The sequence below is a fragment of the Oncorhynchus kisutch genome, linkage group LG19, assembly GCF_002021735.2.
Source record: "Oncorhynchus kisutch isolate 150728-3 linkage group LG19, Okis_V2, whole genome shotgun sequence".
Lineage (NCBI taxonomy): Eukaryota > Metazoa > Chordata > Actinopteri > Salmoniformes > Salmonidae > Oncorhynchus > Oncorhynchus kisutch.
The window spans coordinates 57,008,068-57,030,757 of NC_034192.2; the positions used below are offsets into that span (position 1 = coordinate 57,008,068).

The 22,690-nt window shown below is 46.6% G+C and overlaps 1 protein-coding gene across 1 annotated transcript in view; it reads right to left on the reverse strand.

Moving 5' to 3' along the window:
- Nucleotides 1-22,690, reverse strand: part of LOC109864410 (FH2 domain-containing protein 1-like) — a 59,323-nt gene that overhangs the window by 3,456 nt on the left and 33,177 nt on the right. The window contains exons 4-11 of the mRNA XM_031798012.1: nucleotides 15,410-15,512; nucleotides 13,658-13,743; nucleotides 12,666-12,766; nucleotides 8,017-8,087; nucleotides 7,430-7,537; nucleotides 5,656-5,726; nucleotides 697-814; nucleotides 161-325 (exon numbers count right to left, since the gene is read on the reverse strand). Coding sequence (XP_031653872.1) covers nucleotides 161-325; nucleotides 697-814; nucleotides 5,656-5,726; nucleotides 7,430-7,537; nucleotides 8,017-8,087; nucleotides 12,666-12,766; nucleotides 13,658-13,743; nucleotides 15,410-15,512 — 823 coding nt within the window. The remainder of the gene's footprint in view (nucleotides 1-160; nucleotides 326-696; nucleotides 815-5,655; nucleotides 5,727-7,429; nucleotides 7,538-8,016; nucleotides 8,088-12,665; nucleotides 12,767-13,657; nucleotides 13,744-15,409; nucleotides 15,513-22,690) is intronic.

Here is a 22,690-nt window from a genome sequence, read left to right on the forward strand (position 1 = left end):
ACCTAGTTCTACAAATTATCTTCTTAAAATCCTATTTTAAAATCCAACCCTAACCTTGAATTACAACCAAAAGGCATTTGTTTTATTTTTCATACTTTTTTACAATATGTACGTAGTGGGAACCCATGCAGGCAGCTTGATGTAAAGCAGTCGGTCTCACCTGTACGGCTCTTTGGAAGCGAAGGCAGAAGGAGTGGAAGACCCTGCAGGCTTCCTCCAGTTTAAAAGTGCTGTCATCCTCACAGAAGAACTGGACCAGAGCCTGACTGGACATCCTCATCCCCTCCACTTCATCCTCTGCTTCCTTCAGACGCTCCTCTGCCACCTAGAGAGAGAGATGGAGAAGAGGAGAGAGAAGAGAGAGAAAGGAAAGGAAAGAGAGAGCGTGAGTGCGAGCGAGCGTGAGAGACATGGAGGAGAGATGGAGAGAGCGCGCGCGAGAGAGAGAGAGAGGGAGAGAGAGAGAGAGATATCAAAATTAGACTGACTGTTGTGTATTTTGACCAAGGAGGACGAATATGGAGGGAAGAGACTCAGAGGTAACCAAAGCCATGTGAGTTTCAGTTTTGTTATTTGTGAGTTCATAAATTCTCACTTCACTAGACACCATAGATGTGCTGTAGATCTAGAATGATATATTTCCTAGATCAGTGTGTGTTCTAAATCCATGTTCTAGAATCTAGTTCAGGTCCGTACCTCCAGGAAAGGCTGTGTGAGCTGCTGGATCTCTGCCTCCGTCTGGACACTGATCCTGAGGGATGCCACACGCCTGTGGAGCCTGGAGAGATCCTCTACTACCGACTCCTCACACAACCTATAGGAAGACAGAGACGAGAGAGATGCATCACTTTACATGACTTTAAAGGTGGGCAATATGAGATAGATGCAGAAAGTAAACAGCATAGTGGGTCCATTACCGTAACAACTAAGAGTGTGAACAGCATGAAGCAAACCCGTACACATGCACAGATACTGTGTGTTGCATCTCGCTCATCTCAATATCTCCGGTGCTGCTCGTGGCAACGTCATTTTGCAGAGTCTACCTTCATAGATGATAGTAAAGTGATCGCTGTGAGTTTCTGTGACCAAAAGTTGGCCGAAATATATGTCTGTGGATAAAACCATGGGTTTTAAAACCACAACCCAACCTGTTGCTGCGATCCGTGAGAGACTAGCGTACCTCAAATCAAACCATATGGGAATCTTTGTTGTAGAAGATGCTGTTAATTAAGATTATAACTCAAAGCTGTTCCCAAGCTGTGACCTACATCAAGCTGTTATTTTCCTCTAACAGATAATGTAATACATCCAAGATTTCCCCTTTGGCTCTGCCCCAGCAGGCTGTCGCAGAAGCTTTTATTTTCCTTTAACGAGCCCGTCGTGAAGGACATACTGCTTTCCCAGGAACAGGCCCAAATCCCTGTCCTTTGCGTGAAGAGAAGACGGAGAAAAAGAGGACGGAGGTCGGGCTACCTTCTGAGAATTAGTTGGCGATCAAATAAACCCCCACTGCCTTCCGTTCTACTAGCTAACCTGTAATCATTGGAAAATAAAATCGACGACCTACGAGGAAGATTATTCTACCAACAGGCCATTAAAAACTAAAATCTTATGCTTCACGGAGTCGTGGCTGAACAACGACATTATCAACATACAGCTGGCTGGTTATATGATGTATCGGCAGGATAGAACAGCAGCCTCTGGTAAGACAAGGGGGCAGACTATTTATATTTGTAAACAACAGCAGGTGCACAATATCTAAGGAAGTCTCAAGGTTTTGCTCGCCTGAGGTAGAGTATCTCATGATAAGCTTGAAGACCACACTATCTACCTAGAGAGTTTTCATCTGTATTTTTCGTAGCTGTCTACAGACCACCACAGACCGATGCTGGCAGTAAGGCCGCACTGAATGAGCTGTAATCCACCATAAGCAAACAGGAAAACTCACATCCAGAGACGCTCCTAGTGGCTGGGGATTTTAATGCAGGGAAACAAATCAGTTTTACCAAATTTCTATCAGCATGTTAAATGTGCAACCAGAGCGAGAAAAAAAATACTCTAGACCACCGTTACTCCATACCCAGAGATGCGTACAAAGATCTCCCTCGCCCTTTGGCATATCTGATCATAATTCTATCCTCCTGGTTCCTGCTTACAAGCAAAAATTAAAGCAGGAAGCACCAGGGACTCTGTCAATAAAAAAGTGGTCACATGAAGCAGACGCTAAGCTACAGGACTGTTTTTCTAGCACAGACTAGAATATGTTCCGGGAATCTACCGATGGCATTGAGGAATACACCACATCAGTCATTGGCTTAATAAGTGCATCGATGACCTCGTCCCCACAGTGACCGTACGTACATACCCCAACTAGAAGCCATAGATTACAGGCAACATCCGCCTGGAGCTAAAGGCTAGAGCTGCTGCTTTCAAGGAGCGGGACTCTAACCTGGAAGCTTATAAGAAATACCGCTATGCCCTCCGACAAACCATCAAACAGGCAAAGCATCAATACAGGACTAAGATTGAATCGTATTACACTGGCTCTGACGCTCGTCAGATGTGGCAGGGCTTACAAACCATTACAGACTACAAAGGGAAGCACTGCCGAGAGCTGCCCAGCGACACAAGCCTACCAGACGAGCTAAACTACTTCTATGCTCATTTCGAGGCAAAAAAACACTGAAACATGCATGAGAGCACCAGCTGTTCTGGACAACTATGTGATCACGCTCTCAACATTCACAAGGCCGCAGGGCCAGAAGGATTACCAGGATGTGTACTGCGAGCATGCGCTGACCAACTGGCAGGTGTCTTCACTGAAATGTTCAAACTCTCCCTGTCTGAGTCTGTAATACAAACATGTTTTAAGCAGACCACCATAGTGCCTGTGCCCACGAACACTAAGGTGACCTGCCTAAATGACTACTGACACATAGCACTCACGTCTGTAGCCATGAAATAATTTGAAATGCTGGTCATGGCTCACAACACCATTATCCCAGAAACCCTAGACCCACTCCAATTTGCATACCGCCCTAACAGATCCACAGATGATGCAATCTCCATTGCACTCCACACAGGTTTGTAGGCCTTCTTGCTCGCACACTGGTCAGTTCTGCCAAAAAATGTTCTACAGGATTGAGGTCAGGGTTTTGTGATGGCCACTCCAATACCTTGACTTTGTTGTCCTTAAGCCATTTTGCCACAACTTTGAAAGTATGCTTGGGGTAATTGTCCATTTGGAAGACCCATTTGCGACCAAGCTTTAACGTCCTGACTGATGTCTTGAGATGCTGCTTCAATATAACAACATAATTTTCCTGCCTCATGGAAGCTATCTATTTTGTGATGTGCACCAGTCCCTCCCGCAGCAAAGCACCCCCACAACATGACGCTGCCACCCCCGTGCTTCACAGTTGGGATGGTGTTCTTCGGCTTGCAAACCTCCCCCTTTTTCCCCAAACTAAACGATGGTCATTATGGCCAAACAGTTCTATTTTTGTTTCATCAAACCAGAGGACATTTCTCCAAAAAGTACGATCTTTGTTTAAATTACATAATTTTCTGGAATTTTCCAAGCTGTTTAAAGGCACAGTCAACTTACTGTATGTAAACTTCTGACCCACTGGAATTGTGATACAGTGAATTAGAAGTGAAATAATCTGTCTGTAAACAATTGTTGGAAAAATTACTTGTGTCATGCACAAAGTAAATGTCCTAATCGACTTACCAAAGCTATAGTTTGTTAACAAGAAATGTGTAGTTGAGTGGTTGAGTGGTTGAAAAACTAGTTTTAATGACTCCAACCTAAGTGTTTGTAAACTTCCGACATCAACTGTACCTTGTGTCAACTGAAGCTTATCCTCAATACTGACCAAACTAAACTAATGGTGCTTTCTAAAGCAAGCAAATAGACATCTCAACCTTTCCCCTAATACTACCTGTCAGGGCAATGAGATTGAGACTGTAACCTCATAAATACCTTGGAATTTTTATTGATGACGGCCTCCTTTAAATTGCATATTCAACAATTACAAAAAAATTGAAGCTGAAGTTGGGATTTTATTTCAGGAATAAGGCCTGTTTTTCTTTTGAAGCCAGAAGGAGGCCAGTATCAGCTACAGTTATGCCTTTACTAGACTATGGGGATATTTTATATATGAACGCTTCCGCTCAGTGTTTGAGATCAATGGACACCCTTTACCATGGCACTTTGAGATTTATTTGAAACTGCAAAACCCTTATGCATCATTGCACTTTATGAACAAGGGTTGGCTGGCCTTCTCTAGTCAAGGATCAGTCACTTTTATTTACAAAGCCATTTTGGGTTTACTACCATATTATTTGGGCATTTTATTGCAATTCGTTCGCAGGACTTTATCCTGCTAACTGTTCCAAATGTCCGAACTGAATTTGGTAAAATGGCTTTTATGTACTCTGCGCCGTCAGCTTGGAACGCCTTACAAAATACTTTTAAACTGGAAGAACCTGTCCCGATTGGTGTTTTTTAAATATTTTTTATGATTTTGTTATTACCTGTAGTTTTTCATGTTGTCTGTCTGTAATTGTGTAATGACTTGGTGCTGCCTATCTTGGCCAGGAAGCTCTTGAGAAATAGATGTATTATATTATATAATAGATGTAATGTACTGTTTTTAAAATGGTATGAACTGTCTTAATTTTGCTGGAGCCCAGGTAGCTGCTAATGGGGATCCTTAATAAATACAGACACCAATACCCACAGAGTAACTGACAGTAAGAGTGTTTCCCAAATGGCACCCTATTCCCTATATAGTGCACTTTATCTAGAGCTCTGGTCAAAAGTAGTGCACTATATAGAGAATAGGGTGCCACTTGTGGACTCAATCTAAGGGTCCTACATAGCTAACCAAACCCAACAGAGCCGTGATATTGAAACAGACATGTTGCTCATGACAAGGGGATAGCTATATCACTAACAGCTGGACAGTACCGTAACACAATACAGTCCAGTTGGATGGATGGATGGATGGATGGGTGGATGTGTGTGTGTGTGTGTGTGTGTGTGTGTGTGTGTGTGTGTGTGTGTGTGTGTGTGTGTGTGTGTGTGTGTGTGTGTGTGTGTGTGTGTGTGTGTGTGTGTGTGTGTGTGTGTGTGTGTGTGTGTGTGTGTGTGTGTGTGTGTGTGTGTGTGTGTGTGTGTGTGTGTGTGTGTCCTGCGGATCTCATATGCTCCCCAGAAGCAGCCAAAACACCACGGGCCACGTTCAAACACTTCAGATTGCTTCCTTCCTTCCTTCCTTCTTTCCTCCGTTTAATTAACTAATTCATTACAGATCTGCTGGATTGGTTAAAAGCAATGAAGTGAAAATCTTACTTTATATGCAGATCAAGCAAATATCTGTTTTTGCCACGAGGTAGATTTTCAAACTATTAGAACTGGGGCGCGTTCAGCGGGGCAATGTTTTGGAACATTCGGATAGAAATATGTAATATAGAAGAAACATGCCTCTCTGACATGTAGAACAAGGAATCATGTTGGCTCTATTTGTGGCATTTCTATTTGCAAAGTTTGACAGCGTTTGGCAACTGAACGTTTCCCAGTCCCCTATGAGGAAGGAAGGGGAGCATTTCTAATCTTGGGAGGGATCTGTATTATTGGCTCTTACTGACCTGGAGGCGGGGCCGACATGTCCTAGTTGGCCGGGAAACGACAGTAAACTCTGGTCCTTTTTCACTGCTTCCTGTGGAGACAGAGACAGAGCTGATCCAGCTATTGTTTCACACAGTGAGCCGTCATAATTCTGGATGAATCATTGCATTGTGTCACGATTCAGTGTGTTGATGTGGTTATTGTGAATTCATGGTTGGTCAAATACAACAAATAGTTTGAAAGAGATTCTGAAGACCTGTTTTATCTGTGCCAGTTGAACAATTTAGCTAAATAAGAAAAAGTGTCTAGTTTTTCCAAAGGAAACTAAATGAGCAGTCTGTCAGATGGTTGTTAGTCTTCAATAAAAGGGAAGTCTGGGATGAATTTAGTTGTCTTTGAACTAGATCTAGAGAGAGTTCATTTAGATGTGTGGCATATTACAGCTATAAGTAGGTCTTGACTGAAAGATTAACTAAAGTCAAGCACTTCAAGGGTCACTGAGTGTACAAAACATTATGAACAGCTGCTCTTTCCATGACAGGCTGACCAGGTGAAAGCTATGATCTCTTAATGATGTCGCTTGTTAAATCCACTTCAAATCAGTGTAGATGAAGGGGAGGAGACAGGTTAAAGAATAACTTTTAAACCTTGAGACAATTGAGACATGGATTATGTCTGTGTGCCATTCAGAGGGTGAATGGGCAAGACAAAATCTTTAGGTGCCTTTGAATGGAGTATGGTATTAGGTGCCGATGTGTGTCATGAACTGCAATGCTGCTGGGTTTTTCACGCTCAAGAGTTTCCTGTGTGTATCAAGAATGGTTCACCACCCAAAGGACATCCAGCCAACTTAACACAACTGTGGGAAGCATTGGAGTCAACATGGGCCAGCATCCCTGTGGAACGCTTTCAACACCTTGTAGAGTCAACATGGGCCAGCATCCCTGTGGAACGCTTTCAACACCTTGTAGAGTCAACATGGGCCAGCATCCCTGTGGAACGCTTTCAACACCTTGTAGAGTCAACATGGGCCAGCATCCCTGTGGAACGCTTTCAACACCTTGTAGAGTCAACATGGGCCAGCATCCCTGTGGAACGCTTTCAACACCTTGTAGAGTCAACATGGGCCAGCATCCCTGTGGAACGCTTTCAACACCTTGTAGAGTCAACATGGGCCAGCATCCCTGTGGAACGCTTTCAACACCTTGTAGAGTCAACATGGGCCAGCATCCCTGTGGAACGCTTTCAACACCTTGTAGAGTCAACATGGGCCAGCATCCCTGTGGAACGCTTTCAACACCTTGTAGAGTCAACATGGGCCAGCATCCCTGTGGAACGCTTTCAACACCTTGTAGAGTCAACATGGGCCAGCATCCCTGTGGAACGCTTTCAACACCTTGTAGAGTCAACATGGGCCAGCATCCCTGTGGAACGCTTTCAACACCTTGTAGAGTCAACATGGGCCAGCATCCCTGTGGAACGCTTTCAACACCTTGTAGAGTCAACATGGGCCAGCATCCCTGTGGAACGCTTTCAACACCTTGTAGAGTCAACATGGGCCAGCATCCCTGTGGAACGCTTACAACACCTTGTAAAATCCATGCCCTGACAAATTGAGGCTGTTCTGAGGGCAAAAAAAGGTCGGGGTGCAACTCAATATTAGGAAGCTGTATATTTGACGCCGTCGGGGCGAGGGGTGCTGAAGTACGGTAGGACCAGTTTTGCACTTTAGATGATAATGAATACAGCTACAGTATATGGGTAATAGATACCTGATCCTAGATCAGATCTTACCATGGCCACAAAGTGCAGGAGGTTCATGCCTGGTTTGTTGGCTTTAGTGTCGGCCAGCTTGAGCAGGGATGGGATTCGGAACCCTGCTGCGTTGCCTGCGTACCCACCCTGAGGTCAAATACAGTAGGTCAGTGAAAAGAGGTCACACACAAACCTGACATCTTAAACAAACACATTACAAAACCCAGATGCCGTCAGAGTGATGCTCTGGAACACACCGCAGTCCACACCCCAGTCCAACACCCCAGTCCACACCCCAGTCCAACTCCCCAGTCCAACTCCCCAGTCCAACTCCCCAGTCCAACTCCCCAGTCCAACACCCCAGTCCAACACCCCAGTCCAGACCCCAGTCCACACCGCAGCCCACACCCCAGTCCACACCCCAGTCCACACCCCAGTCCACACCCCAGTCCAACTCCCCAGTCCAAAACCCCAGTCCAACACCCCAGTCCAACACCCCAGTCCACACCCCAGTCCACACCCCAGTCCAACACCAGCAGCATTGTGCACACAGATAAAGAACGGCTATCTCTTTCATCTGAAAGGTAAAAAGAAAAGAGGAGAAGAAGGAAAACATGAATACTCACAGCATTCATGTAGTTTCCTGCCTTCAGAACCAGACGGAGGATGGAGTGCAGCTCAGGACAGCTCAACAGCTCTGAGAGAGAGAGAGAGAGAGAGAGAGAGAGAGAGACAGAGAGAGAGAGAGACAGAGACCATTGAGAGAAAGATCGAGAGACCGAGAGAGAGAGAGAGAGAGAGAGAGAGAGAGAGAGAGAGAGTGAGAGAGAGAGAGAGAGAGAGAGAGTGAGAGAGAGAGAGAGAGAGAGTGAGAGAGAGAGAGAGAGTGAGAGAGAGAGAAGGAAAGAAAGATCGAGAGACCGAGAGAGAGAGAGAGAGAGAGAGAGAGAGAGAGAGAGAGAGAGAGAGAGAGAGAGAGAGAGAGAGAGAGAGAGAGAGAGAGAGAGAGTGAGAGAGAGAGAGAGAGAGAGAGAGGGAAAGAAAGATCGAGAGACCGAGAGAGAGAGAGATAGAGAAAGACCGAGAGGGAGAGAGAGAGACCGAGAGAGAAAGGGAGTTTGGAAAGAATTAACAAAATAAATCAGCGCAAACAAGAATCTATAAAAGAGAGTCTATATAGAATACAGAATATCTGACCACTGTGACTGACCCAAACTTAAGGAAAGCTTTGACTATGTACAGACTCAGTGAGCATAGCCTTGCTATTGAGAAAGGTCGCCATAGCCTGTCTTCTCTTGAGAGCCATGTCTGCCTATGTGCTCACTGCCCACAAAACGAGGTGGAAACTGAGCTGCACTTCCTAACCTCCTGCCCAATGTATGACCATATTAGAGACATATTTCCCTCAGATTACACAGATTCACAAAAAAAATGAAAATAGACCCAATTTTGATAAACTCCCAGCTCTACTGGGTGAAATACCACAGTGTGCCATCACAGCAGCAAGACTTGTGACCTGTTGCCACAAGAAAAGGTCAACCAGTGAAGAACAAACACCATTGTAATACAACCCATATTTATGTTGTACTGTAAATACAACCCATGTTTGTTTTCCCTTTTGTAATTTAACCATTTGTACATCGTTACAACACTGTATATACACACATGATATGACATTTTTGAATGTCTTTATTCTTTCCGAACTTGTAATGTTCACAGTTCATTTTTACTGTTTATTTCACTTTTGTGTATTAGACAGAAACAGACAGACAGACAGACAGGGAGAGACAGACCGAGAGAGACAGACCGAGAGTGACAGACCGAGAGAGAGAGAGAGAGAGAGAGAGAGAGAGAGAGAGAGAGAGAGAGAGAGAGAGAGAGACCAAGAGAGAGAGCGCCAGACCAAGAGAGAGAGACAGACAGACAGACCGAGAGAGAGACATACCGAGAGAGAGACCGAGAGAGAGCGAGACACAGACCGAGAGAGACAGACCGACAGAGAGAGAGTCCGAGAGTCCAAAATTCTTTAACCAGGGGCGGGGCCTTCGCCAGGGTTGCAATCTGAGCTCTGCACTCTTCAATATTTACATCAACAAATTGGTCACTATTCTAGAAAATTCCTCAGCCCCTGGTGTTAGTCTCCACAATTCAGAGATTAAATGCCTACTCTTCGCAGATGACCTATACCTGCTGTCACCCACAGCACTTGGCCTACAGCAGAGCCTGGACCCGCTAGAGCAGTACTACCAGACCTGGGCCCTGGCAGTAAACCCCAAAAAGACTAAAATAATGATTTTCCAGATAAGATCTAGATCTCAGGGAATTAGACCAAAGTTCTCAATTGGTACAAAATATATAGAGTACTGCACACACTACAATTACTTAGGTTTATTAAAGGAAAGCTCAACTGGACACCTTAATGAGGCAGTGAATGAACTGAGAGAGAAAGCACGCAGGGCATTCAACGCCATTAAAAAAACTATTTAAATTCAAATACCTATTCAAATTTGGCTAAAACTAATTGAATGTGTCATTGAACTAATTGCACTTTATGGCAGTGAGGGGTGGGGCCCACTTGCAAAACAAGATTTCATCAAATGGGACAAACACCCAATTGAAACCCTGCATGCAGAGTTCTGTAAGATTCTCCTACATGTCCAGAAAAAAAGTGTGCAATAAAAATCAAAACCCAAAGAACAGAATTCTTTCCACAATGCCGAGGTGTGAGACAAGGCTGCAGTTTGAGTCCAAATCTTTTCAACATTTATATCAATGAATTAGCAGACATGTTGGAGCATTCTCCAGCCCCAGGACTCATACTATTTGACACAGAGGTGAAATACCTGCTATATGCTGATGACTTGGTACTTCTATCACCAACCAAAGAAAGTCTTCAACAGAAAATGTATATTCTAGGGCAATATTGCCATAATTGGGCCCTGGCAGTAAATTTCCAAAAAATAAAATCATGATTTTCCAACCAAAGAAAACAGATGTCAGAAGCACAAATATAAATTCACCCTGAACAATACCATAATTGAACACAATAAAAATTACATCTACCTTGGTCTGACCATATCTACATCGGGAAAACTTTAATATGGCAGTGAATGCACTCAAAGAAAATGCATGTAGGGCCACTTTGAAAATACAGAAAAGATCATTAAAATGTCGGTTCCATCTAAATTCAAGTCCAAATTCAAGTCTGCAATTTAAAGCACTTCAAACCCAAGAGCTGAGCCCAGAAACGAGCCCTCTCAGTCAGCTGGTGTTGGACCTCACCAACCAAGCTGACACCAGCACTGCTTCAAAAGAAAGAATTCCAATAAGCAAAATCATGAACCAATCAAAGGAATCATATTTACAACATTGGAAAAACGAAACAAAATCCCAAAGCCGACTAAATTGCTATCTGACCCTAAACAGAGAATATGAATTGGCTGATTATCTCTACTCTGTCAGAGATACGAAGCAGAGACAGATCCTTACCAAGTACAGGCTGAGTGACCACCGATTGGCAATAGAAACCGGTAGACATAAAAAGACATGGCTACCCAAAGAGGAGTGTGTATGTGGTCACTGCACAACAGGGGAGGTAGAGATAGAGATGCACCTTCTCATTTACTGTGATAAATATTCCTCACAAAGAGATTCATTATTCACAGAAATGACTACATTTATTCAAAATGTAAACGTATTAAACCCAGAGGAAAAACTAAGAATACTCATGGGCGAAGGAGCAATGGCTCCTCTTGCAGCCAAATATGTATTTGCCTGCGACAGCCTGAGGGACACTGAATAATAACATCTGCATAGTAAGCAGTAACTTACTTATTATTATTATTATTGTTATTACTATTATTATTGTGGTTTATCATTCCAAATAGTAGTGGTATGGGTGGTAATGATAGCAGTTTAGTGATGGTAGTAGTAGTAGTAGTGGTAATGATGATAGTAGTTGTAGTACTGATGTAATGGTGAAGATGACCGTTATTTAGTTATAAGTTAGTTATAGGTTCATTTTCCATATTTAGATGTTTATATTTATTGCATTACATTATACTATTGACTGTTGACTGTTTAATTTTGTAGTATTATTTACTGCCATTTTATATTATTATTTGTTATTGTTTCAAATTTTATGACAATGAATTTGAATTTGACAGACTGAGAAAGAGAGGGAGACCGAGAGAGAGAGACCGAGACTGACAGAGACAAACAGACAGACAGACAGACAGACAGACAGACAGACAGACAGACAGAACGAGAGAGAGACAGAACGAGAGAGAGAGACAGACCGAGAGAGAGAGAGACAGACCGAGAGAGAGAGAGAGAGAGAGAGAGAGACAGGCCGAGAGAGAGAGACAGACCGAGAGAGAGAGAGACAGGCCGAGAGAGAGAGACAGGCCGAGAGAGAGAGAGAGAGAGAGACATGCCGAGAGAGAGAGAGAGAGAGAGACATGCCGAGAGAGAGAGAGACAGCCCGAGAGAGAGAGAGACCGAGAGAGAAAGAGACAGACCGAGAGAGAGAGAGCCAGACCGAAAGAGAGAGAGAGCCAGACCGAAAGAGAGAGAGAGAAAGAGACAGACCAAGAGACATACATGTTAAGAAATTAATGAGTTAGTCATTCGGTTTTACATCAATAAACCTCAAACATCACTTAATGCTAACTTCAAAGTTTCTGATAACTTAGATGTCTTCTGCCAGCGACCCTGTATAAAACTGGTGAATAAAACTCATATCTTCATTAGACGAAAACCCACGTGCAAAATCCAAAGCCTGTGGCCCATCTGTGGCCTACAGTACAAAGCATCACTAATTCTGAACAAACTTCAGATTACCTTCCCAGAATAAACTCAAACAAGACTGAGAACTCAAAGGGGAAAATAAAAAACCCTGCTGGTGATTAAAGGGGAAACTAAAAACCATTGGTCTTATCTAAAAAGGGAAGTGGATGGGCCATGGAAGTGGATGAGGAGTATAGTAGGCCTAATCTAAAAAACGACTTTCACCATTTCATACTAAACTGAAAGAGCACTAAAACGGGACATGACTGGTATGGACGTGAACAGCCACATAAAGGAGTTTAAAAAGGGGCAGTGATTGGGAGTAGAGTAGGCCTAGTGTTCATCCCAAATGGCACCCTATGCCCTACATAGTGCACAACCTTTGACCAGATCCCTATGGAACCTGGTCAACAGTAGTACACTATATAGGGAATAGGGTGCCATTTGGGACGAACCCTTAACTATAAAGGCCGTGCTGATGGTTTACCTCTGGCCGCCTCCCTCAGACATCTGGCCGCCAAACAGAGAGAGGTCACGGCAGGGTCAAACTCCTCTTGCAGGATCATGGCATCCAGACGCAGACGAAAGCTAATGGGGAAGAAAATGGGAGGAGAGGAGGGATGAGGGGAGGAGAGGATGAGGGGAGGAGGAGGTAGAGGAGAGAAGAGGAGGAGGGGGAGGAGAGGATGAGGGGAGGGGAGGAGGAGGTAGAGGAGAGAAGAGGAGAAGGGGGAGGAGAGGATGAGGGAAAGGGGAGGTAGAAGAGGAGGGGGAGGAGAGGATGAGGGGAGGAGGTAGTAGAGGAGAGAAGAGGAGGAGGGGGGGGGAGGTAGAGGAGAGAAGAGGATGAAGGGGAGGAGAGGATGAGGGAAAGGGGAGGTAGAAGAGGAGGGGGAGGGGGAGGAGGAGGTAGAGGAGAGAAGAGTAGGAGGGGAGGAGAGGATGAGGGAAAGGGGAGGTAGAAGAGGAGGGGGAGGAGAGGATGAGGGGAGGAGGTGGTAGAGGAGAGAAGAGGAGGAGGGGAGGAGGAGGTAGAGGAGAGAAGACGAGGAGGGGGAGGAGAGGATGAGGGGAGGTAGAAGAGGAGGGGGAGGGGGAGGAGGAGGGAGAGGAGAGGAGAGAAGAGGGGGAGGGGGAGGAGGAGGTAGAGGAGAGAAGAGGGGGAGGGGGAGGAGGAGGTAGAAGAGCAGGGGGAGGGGGAGGAGGAGGTAGAGGAGAGAAGAGGGGGAGGGGGAGGATTGAAGTGGTTATAGCCTAATCGATCCTCAAAGACACACACATCAGCACAGTGTGCAAAGCTAGTGAATCAACCAGTAGTGTGTGGAGGGAGGGGTCACTGCAAAACGAGGAGATAGACAGTCACCCTGAGAAAAGCAGATCAATTGGAATATTTTGCACCATAGTTACAAATTCAGGATCAGGGTTTGTAATCATTGTAAAACATGAGGTGCTGAAAGTTCTAAGGGTTGAGTGGTATACCTGGGGACTTCCACGAGCAGAATCATGAAGAGGTCAGGCTCCCCAAGCCCACTGCGTTCGGCCTTGAACCTCTTCAGACGAGCCTCCTGTGAAAATACCCAGATGGACAGCATAGAGAAGTTATCAGTCAGTTCTGTTCAATTCTACAAGCCGCATTACTTTTACTGGGAATTCCACACAGGTTTAGAATCTCCAGAAATAATATTTAGAATTCAGAGCTTTAATCGAGTCCAGTGGCAAAACCCCCATCACCCAGGGTGAGTCCAGTGGCAAAACCCCCATCACACAGGGTGAGTCCAGTGGCAAAACCCCCATCACCCAGGGTGAGTCCAGTGCTAAAACCCCCATCATTCTGGTAAAAAAAAAAAACATCACCCTGGTAAAACCCCTCATCACCCAGGGTGAGTCCAGTGGTAAAACTCCCATCACCCAGGGTGAGTCCAGTGGTAAAACGCCCATCACCCAGGGTGAGCCCAGTGTCAAAACCCCCATCACCCAGGGTGAGTCCAGTGGTAACCCCCCCCCCCAATCACCCAGGGTGAGTCTAGTGGTAAAACCCCCATCCCCCAGGGTGAGTCCAGTGGTAAAAAAAACATCACCCAGGGTGAGTCCAGTGTCAAAACCCCCATCACCCAGGGTGATTCTAGTGGTAAAACCCCCATCACCCAGGGTGAGTCCAGTGGTCAAACCCCCATCACCCAGGGTGAGTCCAATGGTAACCCCCCCCCCATCACCCAGGGTGAGTCTAGTGGTAAAACCCCCATCACCCAGGGTGAGTCTAGTGGTAAAACCCCCATCACCCAGGGTGAGTCCAGTGGTAAAACCCCCATCACCCAGGGTGAGTCCAATGGTAACCCCCCCCCCCCCCATCACCCAGGGTGAGTCTAGTGGTAAAACCCCCATCACCCAGGGTGAGTCCAGTGGTAAAACCCCCATCACCCAGGGTGAGTCTAGTGGTAAAACCCCCACCACCCAGGGTGAGTTCAGTGGTAAAACCCCCATCACCCAGGGTGAGTCTAGTGGTAAAACCCCCATCACCCAGGGTGAGTCCAGTGGTAAAACCCCCATCACCCAGGGTGAGTCTAGTGGTAAAACCCCCATCACCCAGGGTGAGTCCAATGGTAACCCCCCCCCCCCCCATCACCCAGGGTGAGTCTAGTGGTAAAACCCCCATCACCCAGGGTGAGTCCAGTGGTAAAACCCCCATCACCCAGGGTGATTCTAGTGGTAAAAACCCCATCACCCAGGGTGAGTCCAGTGGTAAAACCCCCATCACCCAGGGTGAGTCCAGTGGTAAAACCCCCATCACCCAGGGTGAGTCCAGTGGTAAAACCCCCATCACCCAGGGTGAGTCCAGTGGTAAAACCCCTCATCACCCAGGGTGAGTCCAGTGGTAAAACCCCCATCACCCAGGGTGAGTCCAGTGGTAAAACCCCCATCACCCAGGGTGAGTCCAGTGGTAAAACCCCCATCACCCAGGGTGAGTCCAGTGGTAAAACCCCCATCACCCAGGGTGATTCTTACGACTGCTATATTCTTATAACCATGTCCATATAGAACACGTGCAGTCATTGGCAACATCTTTTACAACATGTATTATCAGTAAGCATTTCTCAATGATGATGTAATGGCAAACTGTTGATCAGGATAAGGAGAACCAGATGATGAGAGGAGTTGGGGGCTACAGGCTAGTCAGCGTTGTTGCAGTAGGAGCTACGGTGTGTCGGAGAGGACACAGAGCAGAGACTTTACCTCGTCTGCGTCAGGCAGCAGTTTGCAGAGCTCGGACAGTTTCTCGGCCCCGTAGCGGGTCCCGACCCCCTGCCGGATATCCTCCACTATCTCCTGGACAGCCCTGTAGAAACATGACAACACACATCAGCTCTATGGATGACTTCTCTCTCACACACACACACACACACACAGACACACACACACATCTGCACTGTCTGCAGGGTTTAGGGAAATGTGGTTTTAGCCACAGATGGATGGAAGTTACTGATATACTGAGGTGATTCAAGATAACACTAATTTTTTTTTAAATTAAGAAAAGAAGGGTATCATGCAGGGATCTGGAATGGAGGAGGGGGTATCATGCAGGGATCTGGAATGGAGGAGGGGGTATCATGCAGGGATCTGGAATGGAGGAGGGGGTATCATGCAGGGACCTGGAATGGAGGAGGGGGTTTCATGTAGGGTCTGTAATGGAGGAGGGGGTATCATGTAGGGGTCTGGAATGGAGGAGGGGGTATCATGCAGGGATCTGGAATGGAGGAGGGGGTATCATGCAGGGATCTGGAATGGAGGAGGGGGTATCATGCAGGGATCTGTAATGGAGTAGGGGGTATCATGCAGGGGTCTGGAATGGCAGCAAGGGTTTGATTTTCTCTGATCACTCTGCTTGGTAAACACACACACACTGTAGGTCATGATTATCCCCTCTTATCTGACTGTTGGGGGAAAGGGCCTGTGACACAACACTGCATGACATGTGCCCTGAGCAAGCACAGGAGCTTACAACAAACACACACACACACGCACACACACACACACACACACACACACACACACACACACACACACACACACACACACACACACACACACACACACTTAGAGGTTGAGATACCACCAGAGAGAAAGAGCAGAAACTAGCCAGTTCCTGACATTATGACCTCCAGGAGCCAGGAGTCCATTACCTTAATCTGCCTGACTCCCTTAAAATGACTAATCAGTCCAGGTGGTTCAACCCCTCCAGGAGCCAGGAGTCCATTAGAGATACCGCTCTCCTTTCATCTGCCTGACTCCCTACAAATGACTAATCAGTCCAGGTGGTTCAACCCCTCCAGGAGCCAGGAGTCCATTAGAGATACCGCTCTCCTTTCATCTGCCTGACTCCCTCCAAATGACTAATCAGTCCAGGTGACTCAATCCCTCCACTTCTCCCCCCTCTTTACCTGACTTTCTCTCTCTCTCTCGCTTATTTTCCCCTCCCCCCACTATTTCCCTGACTTCCCTCTCTCCTACTCTTTCTTTCCCTTCCCTTGTTACATCCATACACTGAACAAAAATACAAAAACAACACATGCAACAATTTCTAAGATTTTACTGAGTTACAGTTCATAAGGAGATCTGTTAATTAATTAGGCCCTAATCTATGGATCACATGACTGGGAATACAGATATGCATATGTTGGTCACAGATACCTTAAAACAAAAAGGTAGGGCCTTGGATCACAAAACCAGTCAGTGTCTGGTGTGACCACCACCTGCCTCATGCAGCGTGATACATATCCTTCACATAGAGTTGATCAGGCTGTTGATTGTGGCCTGTGGAATGTTGTCCCACTCCCCTTCAATGGCTGTGTGAAGTTGCTGGATATTCATAGGAACTGGAACACGCTGTTGTACACGTCGATCCAGAGCATTCCAAACATGCTCAGTGGGTGACATGTCTGGTGAGTATGCAGGCCATGGAAGAACTGGGACATTTTCAGCTTCCAGGAATTGTATACAGATCCTTGCAACATGGGGCCGTGCATTATCATGCTGAAACATGAGGTGATGGCAGCAGATGAATGACAGGACAATGGGTTTCAGGATCTCATCACGGTATCTCTGTGCATTCAAATTGCAAAATCGATAAAATTCAAATGTGTTCGTTGTCCGTAGCTTATTTCAGCCCATACCCTAACCCCACCGCCACCATGGGGTACTCTGTAACCCCACTGCCACCATGGGGTACTCTGTAACCCCACCGCCACCATGGGGTACTCTGTAACCCCACTGCCACCATGGGGTACTCTGTAACCCCACCGCCACCATGGGTACTCTGTAACCCCACCGCCACCATGGGGTACTCTGTAACCCAACCGCCACCATGGGGTACTCTGTTCACAATGTTGACATCAGCAAACCGCTCGCCCACACAACACCGTCCACTGTCTGCCATCTGCCCGGTACTGTTGAAACCGGGATTCATCTGTGAAGAGCACACTTCTCCAGAGTGCCAGTGGTCATCGAAGGTGAGCATTTTCCCACTGAAGTTGGTTGTGACGCCGAACTGCAGTCAGGTCAAGACCCTGGTGAGGATGTCAAGCATGCAGATGAGCTTCCCAGAGACGGTTTATGACAGTTTGTGCAGAAATTCTTCGGATGTGCAGAAATTCTTCCACAGTTTCATCAGCTGACCGGGTGGCTGGTCTCAGATGATCCTACAGCTGAAGAAGCCGGATGTGGAGGTCCTGGGCTGGTGTGGTTACACGTGGTCTGCGGTTGTGAGGCCGGTTGGACATACTACGAAATTCTCTAAAACAATGTTGAAGGTGGCTTATGGTAGAGAAAATAACATTCATGCAGTCAGCATACCAATTGCACGCTCCCTCAAAAACATCTATGGCATTGTGTTGTGTGACAAAATGGCACATTTTAGAGTAGCCTTTTAGTGTCCCCAGCATAAGGTGCACCTGTGTAATGATAAGGTTAATCAGCTTCTTGATATGCCACACCTGTCAAGTTAATGGATTATCTTCACTAATACCATGGCTCTGCCTGTTGGCCCTGTGTTCACTCATACCATGGCTCTGTCTGTTGGCCCTGTGTTCACTCATACCATGGCTCTGCCTGTTGGCCCTGTGTTCACTCATACCATGGCTCTGCCTGTTGGCCCTGTGTTCACTCATACCATGGCTCTGCTGTTGGCCCTGTGTTCACTCATACCATGGCTCTGCCTGTTGGCCCTGTGTTCACATACCATGGCTCTGCCTGTTGGCCCTGTGTTCACTCATACCATGGCTCTGCCTCTTGGCCCTGTGTTCACTCATACCATGGCTCTGCCTGTTGGCCCTGTGTTCACTCATACCATGGCTCTGCCTGTTGGCCCTGTGTTCACTCATTCCATGGCTCTGCCTCTTGGCCCTGTGTTCACTCATACCATGGCTCTGCCTGTGTTCACTCATACCATGGCTCTGCCTGTTGGCCCTGTGTTCACTCATACCATGGCTCTGCCTCTTGGCCCTGTGTTCACTCATACCATGGCTCTGCCTGTTGGCCCTGTGTTCACTCATACCATGACTCTGCCTGTTGGCCCTGTGTTCACTCATACCATGGCTCTGCCTGTTGGCCCTGTGTTCACTCATACCATGGCTCTGCCTGTTGGCCCTGTGTTCACTCATTCCATGGCTCTGCCTCTTGGCCCTGTGTTCACTAATACCATGGCTCTGCCTGTTGGCCCTGTGTTCACTCATACCATGACTCTGCCTGTTGGCCCTGTGTTCACTCATACCATGACTCTGCCTGTTGGCCCTGTGTTCACTCATACCATGGCTCTGCCTGTTGGCCCTGTGTTCACTCATACCATGACTCTGCCTGTTGGCCCTGTGTTCACTCATTCCATGGCTCTGCCTCTTGGCCCTGTGTTCACTCATACCATGGCTCTGCCTGTTGGCCCTGTGTTCACTCATACCATGGCTCTGCCTGTTGGCCCTGTGTTCACTCATACCATGGCTCTGCCTGTTGGCCCTGTGTTCACTCATACCATGACTCTGCCTGTTGGCCCTGTGTTCACTCATACCATGGCTCTGCCTGTTGGCCCTGTGTTCACTCATACCATGGCTCTGCCTGTTGGCCCTGTGTTCACTCATACCATGGCTCTGCCTGTTGGCCCTGTGTTCACTCATTCCATGGCTCTGCCTCTTGGCCCTGTGTTCACTCATACCATGGCTCTGCCTGTTGGCCCTGTGTTCACTCATACCATGGCTCTGCCTGTTGGCCCTGTGTTCACTCATACCATGGCTCTGCCTGTTGACCCTGTGTTCACTAATACCATGGCTCTGCCTGTTGGCCCTGTGTTCACTCATACCATGACTCTGCCTGTTGGCCCTGTGTTCACTCATACCATGACTCTGCCTGTTGGCCCTGTGTTCACTCATACCATGGCTCTGCCTGTTGGCCCTGTGTTCACTCATACCATGACTCTGCCTGTTGGCCCTGTGTTCACTCATTCCATGGCTCTGCCTCTTGGCCCTGTGTTCACTCATACCATGGCTCTGCCTGTTGGCCCTGTGTTCACTCATACCATGGCTCTGCCTGTTGGCCCTGTGTTCACTCATACCATGGCTCTGCCTGTTGGCCCTGTGTTCACTCATACCATGACTCTGCCTGTTGGCCCTGTGTTCACTCATACCATGGCTCTGCCTGTTGGCCCTGTGTTCACTCATACCATGGCTCTGCCTGTTGGCCCTGTGTTCACTCATACCATGACTCTGCCTGTTGGCCCTGTGTTCACTCATACCATGGCTCTGCCTGTTGGCCCTGTGTTCACTCATACCATGGCTCTGCCTGTTGGCCCTGTGTTCACTCATACCATGACTCTGCCTGTTGGCCCTGTGTTCACTCATACCATGGCTCTGCCTGTTGGCCCTGTGTTCACTCATTCCATGGCTATGTCTGAATCACAGATAATACTAACCTTAATGAACTACACGGGGCTCAACTGGGGTTATCCTGATTAATAAGAGTTCAATAAAACATATTTTTTTGCCTCTGCCTCTGTAGCCTCCGGCCTGTTGTTCTATGCAGAGCTGAATGCTGGATACAATAATAGTCGCCACAGTTGAAATATGAATATGAAAAGGCAGAGGGAAGTAGTACAGTCGTGGCCAAAAGTTTTGAGAATGACACAAATATTAATTTTCACAAAGTCTGCTGCCTCAGTTTGTATGATGGCAATTTGCATATACTCCAGAATGTTATGAAGAGTGATCAGATGAATTGCAATTAATTGCATAGTCCCTCTTTGTTGTGCAAATTAACTGAATCCCCAAAAAACATTTCCACTGCATTTCAGCCCTGCCACAAAAGGACCAGCTGACATCATGTCAGTGATTCTCTCGTTAACACAGGTGTGAGTGTTGACGTGGACAAAGCTGGAGATCACTCTGTCGTGCTGATTGAGTTCGAATAACAGACTGGAAGCTTCAAAAGGAGGGTGGTGCTTGGAATCATTGTTCTTCCTCTGTCAACCATGGTTACCTGCAAGGAAACACGTGCCATCATCATTGCTTTGCACAAAAAGGGCATCACAGGCAAGGATTTTGCTGCCAGTAAAATTGCACCTAAATCAACCATTTATCGGCTCATCAAGAACTTCAAGGAGAGCGGTTCAGTTGTTGTGAAGAAGCCTTCAGGGCACCCAAGAAAGTCCAGTAAGCACTAGGACGTCTCCTAAAGATGATTCAGCTGCGAGTTTGGGGCACCACCAGTACAGAGCTTGCTCAGGAATGGCAGCAGGCAGGTGTGAGTGCATCTGCACGCACTGTGAGGGGGAGACTTTTGGAGGATGGCCTGGTGTCAAGAAGGGCAGCAAAGAAGCCACTTCTCTCCAGGAAAAGCATCAGGGACAGACTGATATTCTGCAAAAGGTACAGGGATTGGACTGCTGAGGACTGGGGTAAAGTCATTTTCTCTGATGAATCCCCTTTCCGGTTGTTTGGGGCATTCGGAAAAAAGCTTGTCCAGAGAAGACAAGGTGAGTGCTACCATCAGTCCTGTGTCATGCCAACAGTAAAGCATCCTGAGACCATTCATGTGTGGGGTTTCTTCTCAGCCAAGGGAGTGGGCTCACTCACAATTTTGCCTAAGAACACAGCCATGAATAAAGAATGGTACCAACACATCCCCCGAGAGCAACTTCTCCCAACAATCCAGTAACAGTTTTGTGACGAACAATGCCTTTTCCAGCATGATGGAGCACCTTGCCATAAAGCAAACGTGATAAATAAGTGTCTCAGGGAACAAAACATTGATATTTTGGGTCCACGGCCAGGAAACTCCCCAGACCATAATCCCATTGAGAACTTGTGGCCAATCCTCAAAAGGTGGGTAGACAAACAAAAAAAACACAAATTCTGACAAACTCCAAGCATTGGTTATGCAAGAATGGGCTGCCATCAGTCAGGATGTGGCCCAGAAGTTATTTGACAGCTAGCCAGGGCAGATTGTAGAGGTCTTGAAAAAGAAGGGTCAACACTGCAAATATTGACTCTTTGCATCAACTTCATGTAATTGTCAATAAAAGCCTTTGACACTTATGAAAAGCTTGTAATTATACTTCAGTATTCCATAGTAACATCTGACAAAAATATCTAAAGACACTGAAGCAGCAAACTTTGTGGAAATTAATATTTGTGTCGTTCTCAAAACTTTTGGCCACGACTGTACACGTACTAATACCATAGTGCCTCACGAAGGGACCAATCTGTTCAAACTATTCCCACCCACACCCCAAATCTAACAGTACCTTGTTACAACACTCGCACAAGACAAACAAGCTCTATGTAAGAAGACAAATGCTTCTGTTCATAGGAGAGGCTCTCCTGTCGTCATAAAGGCTTTCAACTACATGTTCTGGCATATGTCGTTTAGAGAGAGAAAAGCGCTCTTCAATTAGGATTGGCACAACTGAATCTCTGAACTCTGTGTACTGTACACGCATGACAACATACCTGCTCTGCAAGGGGCCATCGCCTCGTAGCTACCGTCATACCCACTGGTGTTGTCACAATACTAGAATCATTAGTTGACATGACAACATACCTGCTCTGCAAGGGGCCATCGCCTCGTAGCTACCGTCATACCCACTGGTGTTGTCACAATACTAGAATCATTAGTTGACATGACAACATACCTGCTCTGCAAGGGGCCATCGCCTCGTAGCTACTGTCATACCCACTGGTGTTGTCACAATACTAGAATCATTAGTTGACATGACAACATACCTGCTCTGCAAGGGGCCATTGCCTCGTAGCTACCGTCATACCCACTGGTGTTGTCACAATACTAGAATCATTAGTTGACATGACAACATACCTGCTCTGCAAGGGGCCATCGCCTCGTAGCTACCGTCATACCCACTAGTGTCACAATACTAGAATCATTAGTTGACATGACAACATACCTGCTCTGCAAGGGGCCATCGCCTCGTAGCTACCGTCATACCCACTAGTGTTGTCACAATACTAGAATCATTAGTTG